Source organism: Ranitomeya variabilis, chromosome 3 (assembly GCF_051348905.1).
Source record: "Ranitomeya variabilis isolate aRanVar5 chromosome 3, aRanVar5.hap1, whole genome shotgun sequence".
In the NCBI taxonomy this organism is placed as follows: Eukaryota; Metazoa; Chordata; class Amphibia; order Anura; family Dendrobatidae; genus Ranitomeya; species Ranitomeya variabilis.
The window spans coordinates 676819776-676841035 of NC_135234.1; the positions used below are offsets into that span (position 1 = coordinate 676819776).

At 44.8% G+C, this 21260-nt stretch overlaps 1 protein-coding gene and 1 long non-coding RNA gene across 6 annotated transcripts in view; one reads left to right on the top strand and one right to left on the bottom strand.

The window, feature by feature from the left end:
* LOC143816966 (uncharacterized) overlaps nucleotides 1-21260 on the top strand; it is a 96624-nt gene that overhangs the window by 29120 nt on the left and 46244 nt on the right. Inside the window, exon 3 of one of the 2 annotated variants that reach the window (XR_013224033.1) lies at nucleotides 521-544. The exons of the other annotated variant lie outside the window; for it this stretch is intronic. This is a non-coding gene — a long non-coding RNA (uncharacterized LOC143816966). The remainder of the gene's footprint in view (nucleotides 1-520; nucleotides 545-21260) is intronic. 2 annotated transcript variants of the gene reach the window in all.
* Nucleotides 1-21260, bottom strand: part of AMHR2 (anti-Mullerian hormone receptor type 2) — a 127833-nt gene that overhangs the window by 7896 nt on the left and 98677 nt on the right. For 2 of the 4 annotated variants that reach the window (XM_077297986.1, XM_077297985.1), the window contains 2 exons: nucleotides 10436-10583; nucleotides 824-957 (listed from right to left, as the gene is read on the bottom strand). The exons of 1 other annotated variant lie outside the window; for it this stretch is intronic. In XM_077297986.1, the coding sequence (XP_077154101.1) occupies nucleotides 824-957; nucleotides 10436-10583 (282 nt within the window). The remainder of the gene's footprint in view (nucleotides 1-823; nucleotides 958-10435; nucleotides 10584-21260) is intronic. One more of the 4 variants, XM_077297987.1, reaches the window with a different exon arrangement.

The following is a 21260-nucleotide window of genomic DNA, read 5'->3' on the forward strand; positions in this document are numbered from 1 at the left end:
ATGTCCGTCAGGTCCCTTGCCGTCCGCTTCCTGCTCTGACTGTGAGCGCCGGCCGTAAAGTGAGAGCACAGCACAGCAGTGACGTTACCGCTGCGCTCTGCTCTCACTGTACGGCGGCACTGTCAGAGCAGGAAGCAGACAGCAAGGGACCTGACGGACATCAGATGGTGAGTATGTACTGTTTGTTTTTTTTGGTAACCAGGGTAAACATCGGGTTACTAAGCGCAGCCCTGCGCTTAGTAACCCGATGTTTACCCTGGTTACCCGGGTGCTGCAGGGGGACTTCGGCATCGTTGAAGACAGTTTCAATGATGACGAAGTCGTTCCCCTGATCGTTGGTCGCTGGAGAGAGCTGTCTGTGTGACAGCTCCCCAGCGACCACACAGCGACTTACCAACGATCACGGCCAGGTCGTATCGCTGGTCGTGATCGTTGGTAAATCGCTATGTGAGACGGGGCCTTAATTTGCAAGTGTTGCAGTGCTTTTTTATTTATCTTTTTCTTCTTTTCTTTAAGACAGGTCAAAGATCTTCTGAAAGTGCAGGTATACCTTACCTTCTATTACCGTATAATAACACATAGGATTGATAAATACATAGGACACAGATAAAGCTGTAACGTCACCTTATAAAAGGAACTTTTCAGTATGAAACGTATTTCTATTTTGCAGTTTTCTGCTTCTCAGCCACATGAACAATTGATGTTTTCATGCAAGTTGCTATGGCGACTTCCAGTGCCATACAAGAGGTATATACAGTATATATACATATAGCATGTGTATATGCGTGTATTATAATTGTGTTTTCTTCAGCAGAGATTTTACCTGTAGATTCTTTCTCCAGTTTATCGGTAATGGCCTCTGCTTGTTCTCTACCACCAAATATTGTAAGTCATTTAGGGTGGGGTTTGGACCCAACTCATCCGTATAGGCCACTCGAAATTCTGGACATTGGTGATCTGATGAAGGGAGTCAGTTAGCCACCACAGGAGTAATGCAAAAAAAAAAAAAAAAAACTGTGTCCAAAACTCAAGACAGATCGTAGAAAGTCCTTAGGAGCAGTCATATTTGTGGGCAATACCAAAAGGATTGTCCTGCCTGTACCTACCCCCACAGATCAGAGGTTTGCAGCTCCAGTGGCAGTTGGATGTGAGCTGAACCTGAACAAGCGGGCTCAGTACACGGTGTAGTGGACGTTCTGGGATATTGCAGCTCCTATCACTTCAATAGGAGCTGATCTGCAGTACCTTTGAATGGCTATTACACACTGAATGGAGCGGTCGGACACCCGCCAATCTTAAACTGATGACCTATGTTAATCTCCCATGTTAGGATCTACCACACGTATGTATACAGTGCATGTTTGTGTGATATACAGTTGTGCTCAAAAGTTTACAAACCCAGAAGAATTTTTGCTTTCTTGGCCTTTTTTCAGAGAATATGAATGATAACACCGAAACCTTTTTCTCCTCTCATGGTTAGTGGTTGGGTGAAGCCATTTATTGTCAAACTACTGTGTTTTCTCTTTGTAAATCATAATCACAACTCAAAACATCCAAATGACCCTGATCAAAAGTTTACATACCCTGGTGATTTTGCCCTGATAATATGCACAGAAGTTGACACAAATGGGTTTGAATGGCTACTAAAGGTAACATCCTCACCTGAGACCTGTTTGCTTGTAATCAGTGTGTGTGCATAAAAGCTGAGTGAGTTTCTGGGTTCCAGACAGACTCTTGCATCTTTCATCCAGACACTGATGTTTCTGCATTGTGAGTCATGGGGAAAGCATTAGAATTGTCAATGGATCTATGGGAAAAGGACGTTGAACTGTATAAAACAGGAAAGGGATACAAAAAGATATCCAAGGAATTGATAATGCCAGTCAGCAGCGTTCAAACTGTGATTAACAAATGGAAAATCAGGGACTACGTAAAAACAAAACCACGGTCAGTTAGACCAACTATAATTTCGTCCACAACTGCCAGGAAAATTGTTCGGGATGCAAAGAAAAACCCAAAAATAACATCAGCTGAAATACAGGACTCTCTGAAAACTAGTGGTGTGGCTATTTCAAGATGCACAATAAGGAGGCACTTGAAGAAAAATGGGCTACACGGTCGAGTCGCCAGAAGAAAGCCATTACTATGCAAATGCCACAAAGTATCTTGCCTACAACACGCAAAACAGCACAGAAACAAGCCTCAAAACTTCTGGAACAAGGTAATTTGGAGTGATGAGACCAAAATTGAGCTTTTTGGCCACAACCATAAACATTACATTTGGAGAGAGGTCAACAAGGCCTATGATGAAAGAAACACCATTCCTACTGTAAATCACGGAAGTGGATTGCTGATGTTTTGGGGATGTGTGAGCTACAAAAGCACAGGAAACTTGGTCAAAGTTGAAGGAAAGATGAATGCAGCACGTTATCAGCAAATACTGGAGGCAAATTTACAATCATCAGCCAGGAAACTGCACATGCGACGTACTGGGATATTCCAACATGACAACAATCCAAAACACAAGGCCAATCGACCTGTCATTGACTACAGCAGAACAAAGTGAAGGTTCTGGAGTGGCCATCTCAGTCTCCTGACCTCAATATCATTGAGCCAGTCAGGGGAGATCTCAAGAGTGCAGTTCATGCTTGACAGCCCAGGAATTTACAGGAACTGGAGGCTTTTTGCCAAGAAGAGTGGGCAGCTTTATCATCTGAGAAAATAAAAGAACCTCATCCACAACTACCACAAAAGACTTAAAGCTGTCATTGATGTAAGAGAGGGCAATACACAGTATTAAGAAATGGGGTATGTGAACTTTTGATCGGGGTCATTTGGATGTTTTGATTTGTCATTATGATTTAAAAAGAGAAAACACAGTAGTTTGACAATAAATGCCTTCACCCAGCCACTAACCATGAGTGGAGAAAAATGTTTGGCGTTATCATTCATATTCTCTGAAAAAAAGGCCAAGAAAGCAAAAATTCTGCCTGGGTGTATAAACTTTTGAGCACAACTGTACATATATCCCCTTGTCCTCCATTATAGAAAAACCTACACCACTAAGTGTAAGTACAAGATACTAGTAACAAGCATTGTGACTATGAAAAAAAAGTATGACAATGTATAATACACAGTCAAGGGATATATATGCATAGTTCCTTAAGTATGTCTCATGTTTGCTCTGCACCTCACTTACAATTTCAAAAAAATCCTGCTGAAATTATAATTGTTGGACACCTAGCAGGTAACCACACACCTGCCCTGATTACAATAGGACACATGGACGATTCCTTAAGGTACCTCCACATTAAGCGACGCTGCAGCGATAGCGACAACGATGCCGATCGCTGCAGCGTCGCTGTTTGGTCGCTGGAGAGCTGTCACACAGACCGCTCCCCAGCGACCAACGATGCCGAGGTCCCCGGGTAACCAGGGTAAACATCGGGTTACTAAGCGCAGGGCCGCGCTTAGTAACCCGATGTTTACCCTGGTTATCAGCGTAAAAGTAAAAAAAAACAAACAGTACATACTCACCTGTGCATCCCCCGGCGTCCGCTTCCTGTACTGTGTGAGCGCCGGCCCTAACAGCAGAGCGGTGACGTCACCGCTGTGCTTTTACTTTCACTTTAGGGCCGGCTGTTGTGAATTTGGATTCTGGGCTCCCCCGGTGGCTACTGGTGGAATTGAACTGGTGTCTTCATCTTCTCTGTTCACCTGTTCCCATCAAGATGTGGGAGTCGCTATATAACCTTGCTGCTCTGTTAGTTGCTTGCCGGTCAACAATGTTATCAGAAGCCTCTCTGTGCTTGTTCCTGCTCCTAGACAACTACTAGATAAGTTGGACTCTTGTCCATGTTTGTTTTTGCATTTTGTTCCAGTTCACAGCTGTAGTTTCGTTACTGTGTCTGGAAAGCTCTTGTGAACGGGAATTGCCACTCTGGTGTTATGAGTTAATGCCAGAGTTTTAAAGTAATTTCTGGATGGTGTTTTTGATAGGGTTTTCAGCTGACCATGAAAGTGTCCTTTCTGTCTTCTGCTATGTAGTAAGTGGACCTCAAATTTGCTAAACCTATTTTCATACTACGTTTGTTATTTCATCTCAACTCACCGCCAATACATGTGGGGGGGCCTCTGTCTCCTTTCGGGGTATTTCTCTAGAGGTGAGCTAGGACTAATATTTTCCTCTGCTAGTTTTATTTAGTCCTCCGGCTGGGCTGGGCATCTAGAATCAACGTAGGCATGCTACCCGGCCACTGCTAGTTGTGCGTTAGGTTTAGTTCATGGTCAGCTCAGTTCCCATCTTCCAAGAGCTAGTTCCTATATATGCTTATGCTATGTTCTCTTGCCATTGAGATCATGACAGTTTGACCGGCCCGCAAAGTGTTAATTGTTTGGGCTGAAGCAGGAGAAAAAGAAGTGTTGAAGGGAAATTTTTTTTTTTTTTCCCCTCAGAGTTTTGCTGCCTAGCCCTTAATTGCTGTCTAGCTGCTTCTTACCTCCTCTTAACCCTTGAATGGCTCTGTGTCCACCTGTTTGTAATGGATCTTCAGAGTGTAACTGCAGGTTTGAATAATCTCGCCACGAAGGTACAAAATTTGCAAGATTTTGTTTGTCATGCACCTGTATCTGAGCCGAGAATTCCTTTGCCGGAATTTTTCTCGGGGAATAGATCCGGGTTTCAGAATTTTCGAAATAATTGCAAATTATTTTTGTCTCTGAAATCTCGCTCTGCCGGAGACCCTGCACAGCAGGTCAGGATTGTGATTTCCTTGCTCCGGGGCGACCCTCAAGACTGGGCTTTTTCATTGACACCAGGGGATCCTGCGTTGCTCAATGTGGATGCGTTTTTTCTGGCCTTGGGGTTGCTTTATGACGAACCTCATTTGGAGCTTCAGGCAGAAAAAACTTTGATGTCCCTATCTCAGGGGCAAGATGAAGCGGAAATTTACTGCCAAAGATTCCGTAAATGGTCTGTGCTTACTCAGTGGAATGAGTGCGCCCTGGCGGCGACTTTCAGAGAGGGTCTCTCTGATGCCATTAAGGATGTTATGGTGGGGTTCCCTGTGCCTGCGGGTCTGAATGAGTCCATGACAATGGCTATTCAGATCGATAGGCGTTTGCGGGAGCGCAAACCAGTGCACCATCTGGCGGTGTCCACTGAGAAGTCGCCAGAGAGTATGCAGTGTGATAGAATTCTGTCCCGAAGCGAGCGGCAGAATTTTAGACGGAAAAATGGGTTGTGTTTCTATTGTGGTGATTCTACTCATGTTATATCAGCATGCTCTAAGCGCACTAAAAAGCTTGGTAAATCTGTTTCCATTTGCACCTTACCGTCTAAATTTATTCTATCTGTGACCCTGATTTGCTCTTTGTCATCTATTACCACGGACGCCTATGTCGACTCTGGCGCCGCTTTGAGTCTTATGGATTGGTCCTTTGCCAAACGCTGTGGGTATGATTTAGAGCCTTTGGAGACTCCTATTCCTCTGAAGGGGATTGACTCCACCCCATTGGCTAATAATAAACCACAATACTGGACACAAGTAACTATGCGTATTAATCCGGATCACCAGGAGATTATTCGCTTTCTGGTGCTGTATAATCTACATGATGATTTGGTGCTAGGATTGCCTTGGCTGCAATCTCACAACCCAGTCCTCGACTGGAGAGCTATGTCTGTGTTGAGCTGGGGATGTAAGGGGGCTCATGGGGATGTACCTGTGGTTTCCATTTCATCATCCATTCCCTCTGAAATTCCTGAGTTCCTGTCTGACTATCGTGACGTCTTTGAAGAATCCAAGCTTGGTTCGTTACCTCCGCACCGAGAGTGCGATTGTGCCATAGATTTAATCCCAGGTAGTAAATACCCAAAGGGTCGTTTATTTAATCTGTCTGTGCCTGAACATGCTGCTATGCGAGAATATATAAAGGAGTCCTTGGAAAAGGGACATATTCGTCCATCGTCATCTCCCTTAGGAGCCGGTTTTTTCTTTGTGTCAAAAAAAGACGGCTCTTTGAGACCATGTATTGATTATCGGCTTTTGAATAAAATCACTGTTAAATATCAATACCCATTGCCGTTGCTGACTGATTTGTTTGCTCGCATAAAGGGGGCCAAGTGGTTCTCTAAGATTGACCTTCGTGGGGCGTATAATTTGGTGCGAATCAGGCAGGGGGATGAGTGGAAAACCGCATTTAATACGCCCGAGGGCCACTTTGAGTATTTAGTGATGCCTTTTGGTCTTTCTAATGCTCCGTCAGTTTTCCAGTCCTTAATGCATGATATTTTTCGCGATTATTTGGATAAATTTATGATTGTGTATCTGGATGATATTCTGATTTTTTCGGATGACTGGGACTCTCATGTCCAGCAAGTCAGGAGGGTTTTTCAGGTTTTGCGGTCTAATTCTTTGTGTGTGAAGGGTTCTAAGTGTGTTTTTGGGGTACAGAGGATTTCCTTTTTGGGATATATTTTTTCCCCCTCTTCCATTGAAATGGATCCTGTCAAGGTTCAAGCTATTTGTGATTGGACGCAGCCCTCTTCTCTTAAGAGTCTTCAGAAATTTTTGGGCTTTGCTAACTTTTATCGTCGATTTATTGCTGGTTTTTCGGATATTGCTAAGCCATTGACCGATTTGACTAAGAAGGGTGCTGATGTTGCTGATTGGTCCCCTGATGCTGTGGAGGCCTTTCGGGAGCTTAAGCGCCGTTTTTCCTCTGCCCCTGTGTTGCGTCAGCCTGATGTTGCTCTACCTTTTCAGGTTGAGGTCGACGCTTCTGAGATCGGAGCTGGGGCAGTGTTGTCGCAGAAAAGTTCTGACTGCTCCGTGATGAGGCCTTGTGCCTTCTTTTCCCGTAAATTTTCGCCCGCTGAGCGGAATTATGATGTTGGGAATCGGGAGCTTTTGGCCATGAAGTGGGCTTTTGAGGAGTGGCGCCATTGGCTTGAGGGGGCCAGACATCAGGTGGTGGTATTGACTGACCACAAAAATTTGATTTATCTTGAGACCGCCAGGCGCCTGAATCCTAGACAGGCGCGCTGGTCATTATTTTTCTCTCGGTTTAATTTTGTGGTGTCATACCTACCGGGTTCTAAGAATGTTAAGGCGGATGCCCTTTCTAGGAGTTTTGAGCCTGACTCGCCTGGTAACTCTGAGCCCACAGGTATCCTTAAGGATGGAGTGGTATTGTCAGCCGTTTCTCCAGACCTGCGGCGGGCCTTGCAGGAGTTTCAGGCGGAGAGACCTGATCGTTGCCCACCTGATAAACTGTTTGTTCCTGATGATTGGACCAGTAGAGTCATCTCTGAGGTTCATTCTTCTGCGTTGGCAGGTCATCCTGGCATTTTTGGTACCAGGGATTTGGTGGCAAGGTCCTTCTGGTGGCCTTCCCTGTCACGAGATGTGCGAGGCTTTGTGCAGTCTTGTGACGTTTGTGCTCGGGCCAAGCCTTGTTGTTCTCGGGCTAGTGGATTATTGTTGCCCTTGCCTATTCCTAAGAGGCCTTGGACGCACATCTCGATGGATTTTATTTCAGATCTGCCTGTTTCTCAGAAGATGTCTGTCATCTGGGTGGTGTGTGACCGTTTTTCTAAGATGGTCCATTTGGTTCCTCTGCCCAAGTTACCTTCTTCTTCCGAGTTGGTTCCTCTGTTTTTTCAAAATGTTGTTCGTTTGCATGGTATTCCTGAGAATATCGTTTCTGACAGAGGGACCCAATTCGTGTCTAGATTTTGGCGGGCATTCTGTGCTAGGATGGGCATAGATTTATCTTTTTCGTCCGCTTTCCATCCTCAGACGAATGGCCAGACCGAGCGGATTAATCAGACCCTGGAGACATATCTGAGGTGTTTTGTGTCTGCTGACCAGGATGATTGGGTTGCTTTTTTGCCATTGGCGGAGTTCGCTCTCAATAATCGGGCCAGCTCTGCCACTTTGGTGTCCCCGTTTTTCTGTAATTCGGGGTTTCATCCTCGATTTTCCTCTGGTCAGGTGGAATCTTCGGATTGTCCTGGAGTGGATGCTGTGGTGGAGAGATTGCATCAGATCTGGGGGCAGGTGGTGGACAATTTGAGGTTGTCCCAGGAGAAGACTCAGCTTTTTGCCAACCGCCACCGTCGTGTTGGTCCTCGGCTTTCTGTTGGGGATTTGGTGTGGTTGTCTTCTCGTTTTGTCCCTATGAGGGTCTCTTCTCCTAAGTTTAAGCCTCGGTTTATCGGCCCGTATAAGATATTGGAGATTCTTAACCCTGTTTCCTTCCGTTTGGACCTCCCTGCATCCTTTTCTATTCATAACGTTTTTCATCGGTCATTATTGCGCAGGTATGAGGTACCGGTTGTGCCTTCCGTTGAGCCTCCTGCTCCGGTGTTGGTTGAGGGTGAGTTGGAGTACGTTGTGGAGAAAATCTTGGACTCTCGTGTTTCCAGACGGAGACTCCAGTATCTGGTCAAGTGGAAGGGATACGGCCAGGAGGATAATTCTTGGGTGAATGCATCTGATGTTCATGCCTCCGATCTGGTTCGTGCCTTTCATAGGGCCCATCCTGATCGCCCTGGTGGTTCTGGTGAGGGTTCGGTGCCCCCTCCTTGAGGGGGGGGTACTGTTGTGAATTTGGATTCTGGGCTCCCCCGGTGGCTACTGGTGGAATTGAACTGGTGTCTTCATCTTCTCTGTTCACCTGTTCCCATCAAGATGTGGGAGTCGCTATATAACCTTGCTGCTCTGTTAGTTGCTTGCCGGTCAACAATGTTATCAGAAGCCTCTCTGTGCTTGTTCCTGCTCCTAGACAACTACTAGATAAGTTGGACTCTTGTCCATGTTTGTTTTTGCATTTTGTTCCAGTTCACAGCTGTAGTTTCGTTACTGTGTCTGGAAAGCTCTTGTGAACGGGAATTGCCACTCTGGTGTTATGAGTTAATGCCAGAGTTTTAAAGTAATTTCTGGATGGTGTTTTTGATAGGGTTTTCAGCTGACCATGAAAGTGTCCTTTCTGTCTTCTGCTATGTAGTAAGTGGACCTCAAATTTGCTAAACCTATTTTCATACTACGTTTGTTATTTCATCTCAACTCACCGCCAATACATGTGGGGGGGCCTCTGTCTCCTTTCGGGGTATTTCTCTAGAGGTGAGCTAGGACTAATATTTTCCTCTGCTAGTTTTATTTAGTCCTCCGGCTGGGCTGGGCATCTAGAATCAACGTAGGCATGCTACCCGGCCACTGCTAGTTGTGCGTTAGGTTTAGTTCATGGTCAGCTCAGTTCCCATCTTCCAAGAGCTAGTTCCTATATATGCTTATGCTATGTTCTCTTGCCATTGAGATCATGACAGCCGGCGTTCAGTCAGAGCAGGAAGCGGACGGCAGGGGACGCGCAGGTGAGTATGTACTGTTTGTTGTTTTTACTTTTACGCTGGTAACCAGGGTAAACATCGGGTTACTAAGCGCGGCCCTTCGCTTGGTCCCCGATATTTACCCTGGTTACCAGCGTAAAACATCGCTGGTATCATTGCTTTTGGTGTCAAACCTGACGATAAACGCCGGTCTGACGACCAAATAAAGTTCTGAACTTTATTCAACGACCAGCGATATCACAGCAGGATCCTGATCGCTGCTGCGTATCAAACTAAACGATATCGCTAGCCAGGACGCTGCAACGTCACGGATCGCTAGCGATATCGTTTAGTGTGAAGGTACCTTTACATTCGCGTCCCCCGGCGTCCGCTTCCTGCACTGACTGAGCGCCGGCCCTAACAGCAGAGCGGTGACGTCACCGCTGTGCTGTACTTTCACTTTCACTTTACGGCGCTCAGTCAGTGTGGGAAGCGGACGCCGGGGGACGCAAAGGTGAGTATGTACGGTTTGTTTTTTTACATTTTACACTGGTAACCAGGGTAAACATCGGGTTACTAAGCGCGGCCCTGCGCTTAGTAACCCGATGTTTACCCTGGTTACCAGTGTAAAACATCGCTGGTATCGTTGCTTTTGGTGTCAAACACGACGATACACGCCGGTCTGACGACCAAATAAAGTTCTGAACTTTGTTCAATGACCAGCGATATCACAGCAGGATCCTGATCGCTGCTGCGTGTCAAACTAAACGATATCGCTAGCCAGGACGCTGCAACATCACGGATCGCTAGCGATATCGTTTAGTGTGAAGGTACCTTAAGAGTGTACATGCTCCCTGCCCAGTGTCCGATGTCTCAATGCAGATGTGAGAGGGACTGGACAATCCCTTTAATGTTGAAATCACACATTCAGCATTTGCTCCAGTTTTTCCAGCCAAAGCCAGAAATGAATCCAATAGGAAAAGAAAGTATTTGTTCAAATTTTTTTTGTATTAAAGAATGTTCAATGATGAACTCTATGGCCAGCACAGAAAGAATACTTACCGTGTACAACTTTAGTTTTAGTAAGTTAAATAAAATTACTGTTACCTGCATACAAATCATTACAGCGGCTGAATATTTCCCACATGAGGAGGCCTAGCGAATATACATCAGCCTGAGTCAAAGCTTTTTTCCAGGACTTAAGGTTCAAGGAGCCATCCAACATCTCTGGGGACATGTAGCGTAATGTTCCTGTCTGTCAATGGAAGAAAACCAGCAACGCTGTACTGTTACCAAATTTACTAAAGATCAAGATATTGACAGCATGTGACTGTTAATAAAATACTTCCACTAATAAAGTGCAGCTATACTTAGAGGAATACCGACCAAACCTGCCAGTTTCAGTGGCACCTGACAACCATCAAAAATGTATGGGGGTGTCCTGACTTCCCCCAATAGCACATAATGGTGGGTCAAGTATGGGCTGTTGGAATTCTACATTTCCAATCCCTTTGCTCTGTCTGTCGAGGGGACTGGCAGTAGTTTATTTCCCTCCCCATTTAGAAGCATGCATGATCGGCCACTCAAAGGTGCTTATGTATAGGGAGAGGGAAATACCTGTTAGACAAGTTATGTCAACTCATATGTACAATGCTCTGTACTCTTTGGTCACAGCGGTAGAGAGAGCTTTTGGGGGGTGCTCTCTTTATCAGCTGTGGTGACTCTCTTTGGGGGGGGGGGTGAAGTCACTGTTATGCCTGGAAACCTTGGATTGCTTACAGTGGACTTTGAGACAGTAGACTTGAAGAATTCCCAAGTGTGGCACTGTCACTTTGTAATGAAATTCTTGGCTGACCAATACTACAGTTAATTTCCCTTTATTAACTAAATAAATAAATAAATACAATACAATAAATAAACAAAAAACAATAAAAAATGTATATATAGTTACAAAGCTGGTCTCCAATAAAAAAAGATAAGTTTTGATGTACGATACTTTTATTAGATCCGGAGACATTCTGATCTGATGACAGTATTAAGTAGGAGGAAGGAACTGCACACCAAGTGGCACGTAGAGATGCTTTATTAGGATTAATTATAATGTATCTCATATCCACTGACCACACCGCCATAGGTACAGAAATAAGTGGTGAAATGTTTTGGGTATGACACCCTTCGTCAGGTGTGTAAGAGTCACTGCACATAAGTTAACGAGATGCAGGGTACTGAGTGGGCTGCCTCAAAATGCAAACCAAGACACAATCTTATAACCTACTGGTGGTCTGTGTAACTTCTGTATTGAATGTGGTGTGTAAAATAGATCAACTGACCGAACAATATATATATATAATTTATACTAGTGCATAGCCAAAAAAAGTCAAATACAAAATAGATCAATGGCCGCACTCATCTGTGCTAAAAATAAGGAAATGTGAAATATGTGGAATGTGAATAGCATAATGGCTTATGAACTTTATGAAAAATCACATGAGATTTTTAGCACAAGATTTGCAAACGTTGTGAGCCCATTCACCAAAACGTCAAGGTAATCTCAGATCGAATGGGAGTTTCCCATTCGATCTGAGATTACCTTGACGTTTTGGTGAATGGGCTCACAACGTTTGCAAATCTTGTGCTAAAAATCTCATGTGTTTTTTCATAAAGTTCATAAGCCATTATGCTATTCACATTCCACATATTTCACATTTCCTTATTTTTAGCACAGATGAGTGCGGCCATTGATCTATTTTGAATGTGGTGTGATCATTGGATATGAGATACTTATAATAATTCCTATTCAGAGCATCTACATGGGCCTTATGATGTGCAGTTCCTTCTTCCTATCTGCTATTGTCTTACAGGTACTCAGAGGTTGGCTCCATACTGAAACTAGCACCCTTTAAAATGTACACTATTTCCTAATTGTGTGCCCCCTACCCTACTGATTATGTTCTAATCTGATGACTGTGTTCTGATCTGGCAAATTAGTTTTTCCCCATCATCTTTTTATTGAAGACAAACTTTGTAACTTTCATATCCATTTTATTTATTTATTTATTAAAAGTAAATTAAAGAGGTGATTTAAAACCAAATTTGAATTTCATCCTAAATGTATATCAATTTAATCTAATAATTAAATCCTTTCCAATATACTTCAATGAAAAAACTCCTATTGATCCCTCTATATTCTCTAATCCAACTTTTTTTTTAAGTTCTGTTCAGGCGGATGTTTCATTTGAGAATTCCAAGTGCATGCCAGGATACTCAGTCAAGACATCATCAGGGGTGCAGGGCTACGGTCACTGCCGCAACTGCTTTACCCAGCCTGAAACTAAACGTCATCAGTGACATCTGTTTCATGGATTGTACTCCTCCCTGCTCCACTGAGCATGTGTTGATTGTTAATTCCGATGCATGTTAAGTACGGGCTCCCTGCTCACTGTACTATATTCCTTTGAATGCACAGTGACAGTGTACTACCTTGTTAAGTCTCATGAGAAGGGACAAACCAGTAACAGAGCGCAGTGTCAGTGTGCGTTGAAAAGGAAATAATGTAGCAAACAGGGAGAGCAGAGAACAGACCAGTCCATGAAACACAGGTCACCGCCCTGAAACAGGACATCATCAATGTTGTCTCTTTTGAGGGGTGGTCTTGCCCTCCCTGTTTGCCATGTTCTCTCCTATGCAATGTGCACTGTCAGTGTGTTTTCTTGCCAGCTTGTCACTTCTCATTAGAGCTGGAGAGGGAGTACACTGTCACTGCATTGTAAGCACTCGTATTGAGCATATATCGGAATTAACTATGCTGGGTAGAGTAGGGACTAGCCCTGTCATGTCACTGATGATGCTTCTTTTCAGGGTGGGTAAAGCAGATGCAGCAGTGACCGCAGCCCCCGACCACTAATAGTGTCCTGTTTGAGTATCTACATACACTTTTAGGATGAAATTTAGGAAGGATAGGAATCTATAGGAGCATAGGGCAAATACAGTTGTGTGAATAAGTGTTTGCCCCTTTCCTGATTTCCTATTCTGCATGTTTGTCACACTTACATGTTTCAGATCAACAAACAAGTTTAAATATTACACACAGATAACACAAGTAAACACAAAATGCAGTTTTTAACACATTGACCACTGACGTCATTATTGCCCCCCCCCCATTCAGCGACTACCTGCTGAAGACATTACTGAGAAAGTGAAAAGGGAAAGTCCCTACAACGCGAAATATTGTTCATATAATACTGTATAATTTTGATTAATTGGGGTACATATATATCAGTAGGCAGCGCTGAAAGAATAAACTCAGCTACTAATATATAAGTGGGCAGCTGACAATTTGTTAAATAAAGGTCTTTATTATTAAGAGAAAAAGAAATTTAAACCTTCAGTGTCCTGTGTGAAAAAGTGATTGGCCCCTAAACCTAATAACTGGCTGGGCCACCCTTAGCAGCAACAACTACAATCAAGCGTTTGCGATAACTGGCAATGAGTCTTTTACAACGCCCTGAAGGAATTTTTGCCCATTCGTCTTTGCAGAATTGTTGTAATTCAGCCACATTGGAGGGTTTTCGAGCATGAACTGCCTTTTTAAGGTCATGCCACAGCATTTGAATCAGATTAAGGTCATGACTTTGACTAGGCCACTCCAAAGTCTTAATTTTGTCTTTCTTAAGCCATTCAAAGGTGGATTTGCTGGAGTATTTTGGATCATTGTCCTTCTGCATAACTCAAGTGCGCTTCAGCTTGAGGTCATGAACAGATGGACGGACATTCTCCTTCAGGATTTTTTGGTAGAAAGCAGAATTCATGGTTTCATTTACCACAGCAAGTCTTCCAGGTCCTGAAGCAGCAAAACAGCCCCAGACCACTACACTACCACCACCATATTTTACTGTTGGTATGATGTTCCTATTCTGAAATGCTTTGTTACTTCAATGCCAGATGTAATAGGACATTGTTGTGAATTTGGATTCTGGGCTCCCCCGGTGGCTACTGGTGGAATTGAACTTGTGACATCATCTTCCCTGTTCACCTGTTCTGATTAGATCTGGGTGTCGCTATATAACCTGGCTTCTCTGTTAGATGCTTGCCGGTCAACAATGTTATCAGAAGCCTCTCTGTGCTTGTTCCTGCTCCCAGACATCTACTAGATAAGTTGGACATTCGTCCATGTTTTGTTTTTGTATTTTGGTTCCAGTTCACAGCTGCAGTTTCGTTACTGTGTCTGGAAAGCTCTTGTTGATCAGGAATTGCCACTCTGGTATTATGAGTTAATGCCAGAGTCCTAAAGTAATTTCTGGATGTGTTTTGTTAGGGTTTTCTACTGACCATGAAAGTATGCTTTCTGTCTTCTGCTATCTAGAAAGCGGACCTCAAATTTGCTAAAACTGTTTTCCTGCTGCGTTTGTTGTTTCATCTCATATCACCGCCAATATATGTGGGGGGCTTCTGTCTCCTTTTTGGGCATTTCTCTAGAGGTGAGTCAGGTCTTATATTTCCCTCTGCTAGCATTATTTAGTTCTCCGGCCGGCGCTGGGCATATAGGGATAAAAAGTAGGACATGCTACCTGGCTACTTCTAGATGATGCGGTAGGTTTAGTTCATGGTCAGTACAGTTACATCTTCCAAGAGCTTGTTCCTATTGAGGCTTATGCTAGTTCTCTGGCCATGGAGATCATGACAGTTTGACCGTCCCACTAAAGGGTTAAAATCCTTGGCTGAGAAAGGAGAGAAATAAGAAGTCTGCTGAAAATTTTTTTTTTTTTTTTTTTTTTCTCTAGTAGTTAGTGTGCTCTTAATTGGATCACTTGCCAGTCTGTCTATGCTGCAGTCTTTCTTTTTTTTTCTCTCTCCTTCTAATCTTTGAATGGCTCTATGTTCACCTGTCTATAATGGATCTACAGAGTGTAACTGCAGGTTTGAATAATCTCGCCACGAAAGTACAAAGTTTGCAAGATTTTGTTGTTCATGCTCCGGTATCAGAGCCGAGAATTCCTTTGCCGGAATTCTTCTCAGGGAATAGATCTAGCTTTCAGAATTTTAGAAATAATTGTAAGTTATTTTTGTCCCTGAAATCTCGTTCTGCTGGAGACCCTGCACAGCAGGTTGGGATTGTGATTTCCTTGCTCCGCGGCGACCCTCAAGATTGGGCTTTTGCATTGGCACCAGGGGATCCTGCGTTGCGCAATGTGGATGCGTTTTTTCTGGCCTTGGGCTTGCTGTATGAGGAACCTCATTTGGAACTTCAGGCAGAAAAAACTTTGATGTCCCTATCGCAGGGGCAAGATGAAGCTGAAATTTACTGCCAAAAATTCCGTAAATGGTCTGTGCTTACTCAGTGGAATGAGTGTGCCTTGGCGGCTACTTTCAGAGAGGGTCTTTCTGATGCCATTAAGGATGTTATGGTGGGGTTCCCTGTGCCTGCAAGTCTGAATGAGTCCATGACAATGGCCATTCAGATCGATAGGCGTCTGCGGGAGCGCAAACCAGTGCACCATCTGGCGGTGTCCACTGAGAAGACGCCAGAAAACATGCAGTGTGATAGAATTCTGTCCAGAAGCGAGCGGCAGAATTTTAGACGGAAAAATGGGTTGTGTTTCTATTGTGGGGATTCTACTCATGTTATATCAGCATGCTTTAAGCGTACTAAAAAGCTTGATAAATCCGTTCCCATTGGCACTTTACAGTCTAAATTTATTTTGTCTGTGACCCTGATTTGCTCTTTGTCATCTATTACTACGGACGCCTATATCGACTCTGGCGCCGCTTTGAGTCTTATGGATTGGTCCTTTGCCAATCGTTGTGGGTATGATTTAGAGCCTTTGGAGACTCTTATTCCTCTGAAGGGGATTGACTCCACCCCATTGGCTAATAATAAACCACAATACTGGACACAAGTGACTATGTGTATTAATCCGGATCACCAGGAGACTATTCGTTTTCTGGTGCTGTATAATCTACATGATGATTTGGTGCTGGGATTGCCATGGCTGCAGTCTCACAACCCAGTCCTTGACTGGAGAGCTATGTCTGTGTTGAGCTGGGGATGTAAGGGGACTCATGGGGACGTACCTTTGGTGTCCATTTCATCATCTATTCCCTCTGAAATCCCTGAGTTCCTGTCTGATTATCGTGACGTCTTTGAAGAACCCAAGCTGGGTTCACTACCTCCGCACCGTGAGTGCGATTGTGCTATAGATTTAATTCCGGGTAGTAAATACCCAAAGGGTCGTTTATTTAATCTGTCTGTGCCTGAACATACTGCTATGCGAGAATATATAAAGGAGTCCTTGGAAAAGGGACATATTCGTCCATCGTCATCTCCCTTAGGAGCCGGTTTTTTATTTGTGTCAAAAAAAGACGGCTCTTTGAGACCATGTATTGATTATCGGCTTTTGAATAAAATCACAGTTAAATATCAATACCCATTGCCGTTGCTGACTGATTTGTTTGCTCGCATAAAGGGGGCCAAGTGGTTCTCTAAGATTGATCTCCGTGGGGCGTATAATTTGGTACGGATCAGGCAGGGGGATGAGTGGAAAACCGCATTTAATACGCCCGAGGGCCACTTTGAGTATTTGGTGATGCCTTTTGGTCTTTCTAATGCCCCTTCAGTCTTCCAGTCCTTTATGCATGATATTTTCCGCGATTTTTTGGATAAATTTATGATAGTGTATCTGGATGATATTCTGATTTTTTCGGATGATTGGGACTCTCATGTCCGGCAAGTTAAGAGGGTTTTTCAGGTTTTGCGGTCTAATTCTCTGTGTGTCAAGGGTTCTAAGTGCGTTTTTGGGGTTCAGAGAATTTCCTTTTTGGGATATATTTTTTCTCCCTCTTCCATTGAGATGGATCCTGTCAAGGTTCAAGCTATTTGTGATTGGACGCAGCCCTCTTCTCTTAAAAGTCTTCAGAAATTTTTGGGCTTTGCCAACTTTTATCGTCGATTTATTTCTGGTTTTTCGGATGTCGTTAAGCCATTGACCGATTTGACTAGACAGGGTGCTGATGTTGCTAATTGGTCCCCTGATGCTGTGGAGGCCTTTCAGGAGCTTAAGCGCCGTTTTTCTTTTGCCCCTGTGTTGCGTCAGCCTGATGTGACTCTTCCTTTTCAGGTTGAGGTCGACGCTTCTGAGATCGGGGCTGGGGCAGTGTTGTCGCAGAAAAGTTCTGACTGCGCCGTGATGAGGCCTTGTGCCTTCTTTTCCCGTAAATTTTCGCCCGCTGAGCGGAATTATGATGTTGGGAATCGGGAGCTTTTGGCCATGAAGTGGGCGTTTGAGGAGTGGCGCCATTGGCTCGAGGGGGCCAGACATCAGGTGGTGGTATTGACTGACCACAAAAATTTGATCTATCTTGAGACCGCCAGGCGCCTGAATCCTAGACAGGCGCGCTGGTCATTATTTTTCTCTCGGTTTAATTTTGTGGTATCGTACCTACCGGGTTCTAAGAATGTTAAGGCGGATGCCCTTTCTAGGAGTTTTGAGCCTGATTCACCCGGCAACTCTGACCCCACAGGTATTCTTAAGGATGGAGTTATCTTGTCAGCCGTTTCTCCAGACCTGCGGCGGGCCTTGCAGGAGTTTCAGGCGGATAGACCGGATCGTTGTCCGCCTGATAGGTTGTTTGTTCCTGATGATTGGACCAGTAGAGTCATCTCTGAGGTACATTCTTCTGCATTGGCAGGTCATCCTGGAATTTTTGGTACCAGGGATTTGGTGGCAAGATCCTTCTGGTGGCCTTCCCTGTCACGAGATGTGCGAGGCTTTGTGCAGTCTTGTGACGTTTGTGCTCGGGCCAAGCCTTGTTGTTCTCGGGCTAGTGGATTATTGTTGCCCTTGCCTATTCCTAAGAGGCCTTGGACACACATCTCGATGGATTTTATTTCAGATCTGCCTGTTTCTCAGAAGATGTCTGTCATCTGGGTGGTGTGTGACCGTTTTTCTAAGATGGTCCATTTGGTTCCCCTGCCCAAATTGCCTTCTTCTTCCGAGTTGGTGCCCCTGTTTTTTCAAAATGTTGTTCGTTTGCATGGTATTCCTGAGAATATCGTTTCTGACAGAGGAACCCAATTTGTGTCTAGATTTTGGCGGGCATTCTGTGCTAGGATGGGCATAGATTTGTCTTTTTCGTCTGCTTTTCACCCTCAGACTAATGGCCAGACCGAGCGGACTAATCAGACCCTGGAGACATATCTGAGGTGTTTTGTGTCTGCTGACCAGGATGATTGGGTTGCTTTTTTGCCATTGGCGGAGTTCGCCCTCAATAATCGGGCCAGCTCTGCCACTTTGGTGTCCCCGTTTTTCTGTAATTCAGGGTTCCACCCTCGATTTTCCTCCGGTCAGATGGAATCCTCGGATTGTCCTGGAGTGGATGCGGTGGTGGAGAGATTGCATCATATCTGGGGGCAGGTGATGGACAATTTAAAGTTGTCCCAGGAGAAGACTCAGCTTTTTGCCAACCGTCACCGTCGTGTTGGTCCTCGGCTTTGTGTTGGAGATTTGGTGTGGTTGTCTTCTCGTTTTGTCCCTATGAGGGTCTCATCTCCTAAGTTTAAGCCTCGGTTCATCGGTCCGTATAAAATATTGGAGATTCTTAACCCTGTTTCCTTCCGTTTGGACCTCCCTGCATCCTTTTCTATTCATAACGTTTTTCATCGGTCGTTATTGCGCAGGTATGAGGCACCGGTTGTGCCTTCCGTTGAGCCTCCTGCTCCGGTGTTGGTTGAGGGTGAGTTGGAGTACGTTGTGGAAAAAATCCTAGACTCCCGTGTTTCCAGACGGAGACTCCAGTATCTGGTCAAGTGGAAGGGATACGGCCAGGAGGATAATTCTTGGGTCACTGCATCTGATGTTCATGCCTCTGATCTGGTTCGTGCCTTTCATAGGGCCCATCCTGATCGCCCTGGTGGTTCTGGTGAGGGTTCGGTGCCCCCTCCTTGAGGGGGGGGTACTGTTGTGAATTTGGATTCTGGGCTCCCCCGGTGGCTACTGGTGGAATTGAACTTGTGACATCATCTTCCCTGTTCACCTGTTCTGATTAGATCTGGGTGTCGCTATATAACCTGGCTTCTCTGTTAGATGCTTGCCGGTCAACAATGTTATCAGAAGCCTCTCTGTGCTTGTTCCTGCTCCCAGACATCTACTAGATAAGTTGGACATTCGTCCATGTTTTATTTTTGTATTTTGGTTGCAGTTCACAGCTGCAGTTTCGTTACTGTGTCTGGAAAGCTCTTGTTGATCAGGAATTGCCACTCTGGTATTATGAGTTAATGCCAGAGTCCTAAAGTAATTTCTGGATGTGTTTTGTTAGGGTTTTCTACTGACCATGAAAGTATGCTTTCTGTCTTCTGCTATCTAGAAAGCGGACCTCAAATTTGCTAAAACTGTTTTCCTGCTGCGTTTGTTGTTTCATCTCATATCACCGCCAATATATGTGGGGGGCTTCTGTCTCCTTTTTGGGCATTTCTCTAGAGGTGAGTCAGGTCTTATATTTCCCTCTGCTAGCATTATTTAGTTCTCCGGCCGGCGCTGGGCATATAGGGATAAAAAGTAGGACATGCTACCTGGCTACTTCTAGATGATGCGGTAGGTTTAGTTCATGGTCAGTACAGTTACATCTTCCAAGAGCTTGTTCCTATTGAGGCTTATGCTAGTTCTCTGGCCATGGAGATCATGACAGGACATATACCTTCCAAAAAGTTCAACTTTTGTCTTGTCAGTCAACAGAGTATTCTCCCAAAAGTCTTGGGGTTCATCAAGATGTTTGCTGGCAAAAGTGAGATGAGCCTTTATGTTCTTATTGCTCATCAGTGGTTTTCGAGTTGGAACTCTGCCATGCAGGCCATTTTTGCCCAGGCTCTTTCTTATGGTGGAGTCATGAACACAGACCTTAACTGAGGCAAGTGAGGCCTGCAGTTCTTTGGATGTTGTTGTGGGGTCTGTTGGATGACTCTTGGATGTGTTGTCTCTAGTCTCTTGGTATAGATCTTTATTATTTTGTGTCTTTTGTTGTTCCAGAATTTTTTTGGATCGTAGCATGATGTCTAGCATTTGAGTATCTTTTGATCTACTTCACTTTGTGGGGCAGGCCCTATTAAAGTGATTTCTTGATTGAGAACAGGTGTGTCAGTAACCAGGCCTGGATGTGGCTAGGGAATTTGAACTCATTTTCCCAAAGACACAGTTAATTTATGTTTTAACCCCTTAACGACCGCCGATACGCCTTTTAACGGCGGCAGTTAAGGGTACTTAAACCACAGCGCTGTTAATTAATGGCGCTGTGGAAAAAGTGAATAGCGCCCCCCAGAGTCGGATTTTCTCTGGGGTCTCGGTTGCCGAGGGTAGCAGAAACCCCAGAGAACATGATTCGGGGGGTTTTTACCGACCCCCGAGTTGCGATCGCCGGTAATTAACCGTTTACCGGCAGTCGCAACAAAAAAAAACGCGATTTGCCATTTAATTTCTCTGTCCTCCGATGTGATCGCACATCGGAGGACAGAGAAATAGTGTCCCCGATGGCCCCCAATAGCCCCCCAACACTCACCTATCTCCCCCGGTGCTCCTCGTGGCTCCCGATGGGCACCGCCATCTTTTTTCCGGGAAAAAATGGCGGGCGCATGCGCAGTGCGCCCGCCGCCCGGCACCCGGAAGATCTTTGGGGTCTCGGCTGCCGGGGGTAGCCGAGACCCCAAAGAACATGATCGGGGTCGGTTTTTCCTGACCCCTGTTTTGCGATCGCCGGTAATTAACTGTTTACCGGCGACCGCAAAAAAAAAAAAAGCGATCTGTAATTCTCTGTCCTCTGATGTGATCGCACATCAGAGGACAGAGAAATAGGGGGATTCGGGGACCCTATCATACTCACCCGGTGTCCCCGGGTCCTCCTGCGTCTCCTCTTGCCGGCCGGCTTCTTCCTCTGCAAAGAAAATGGC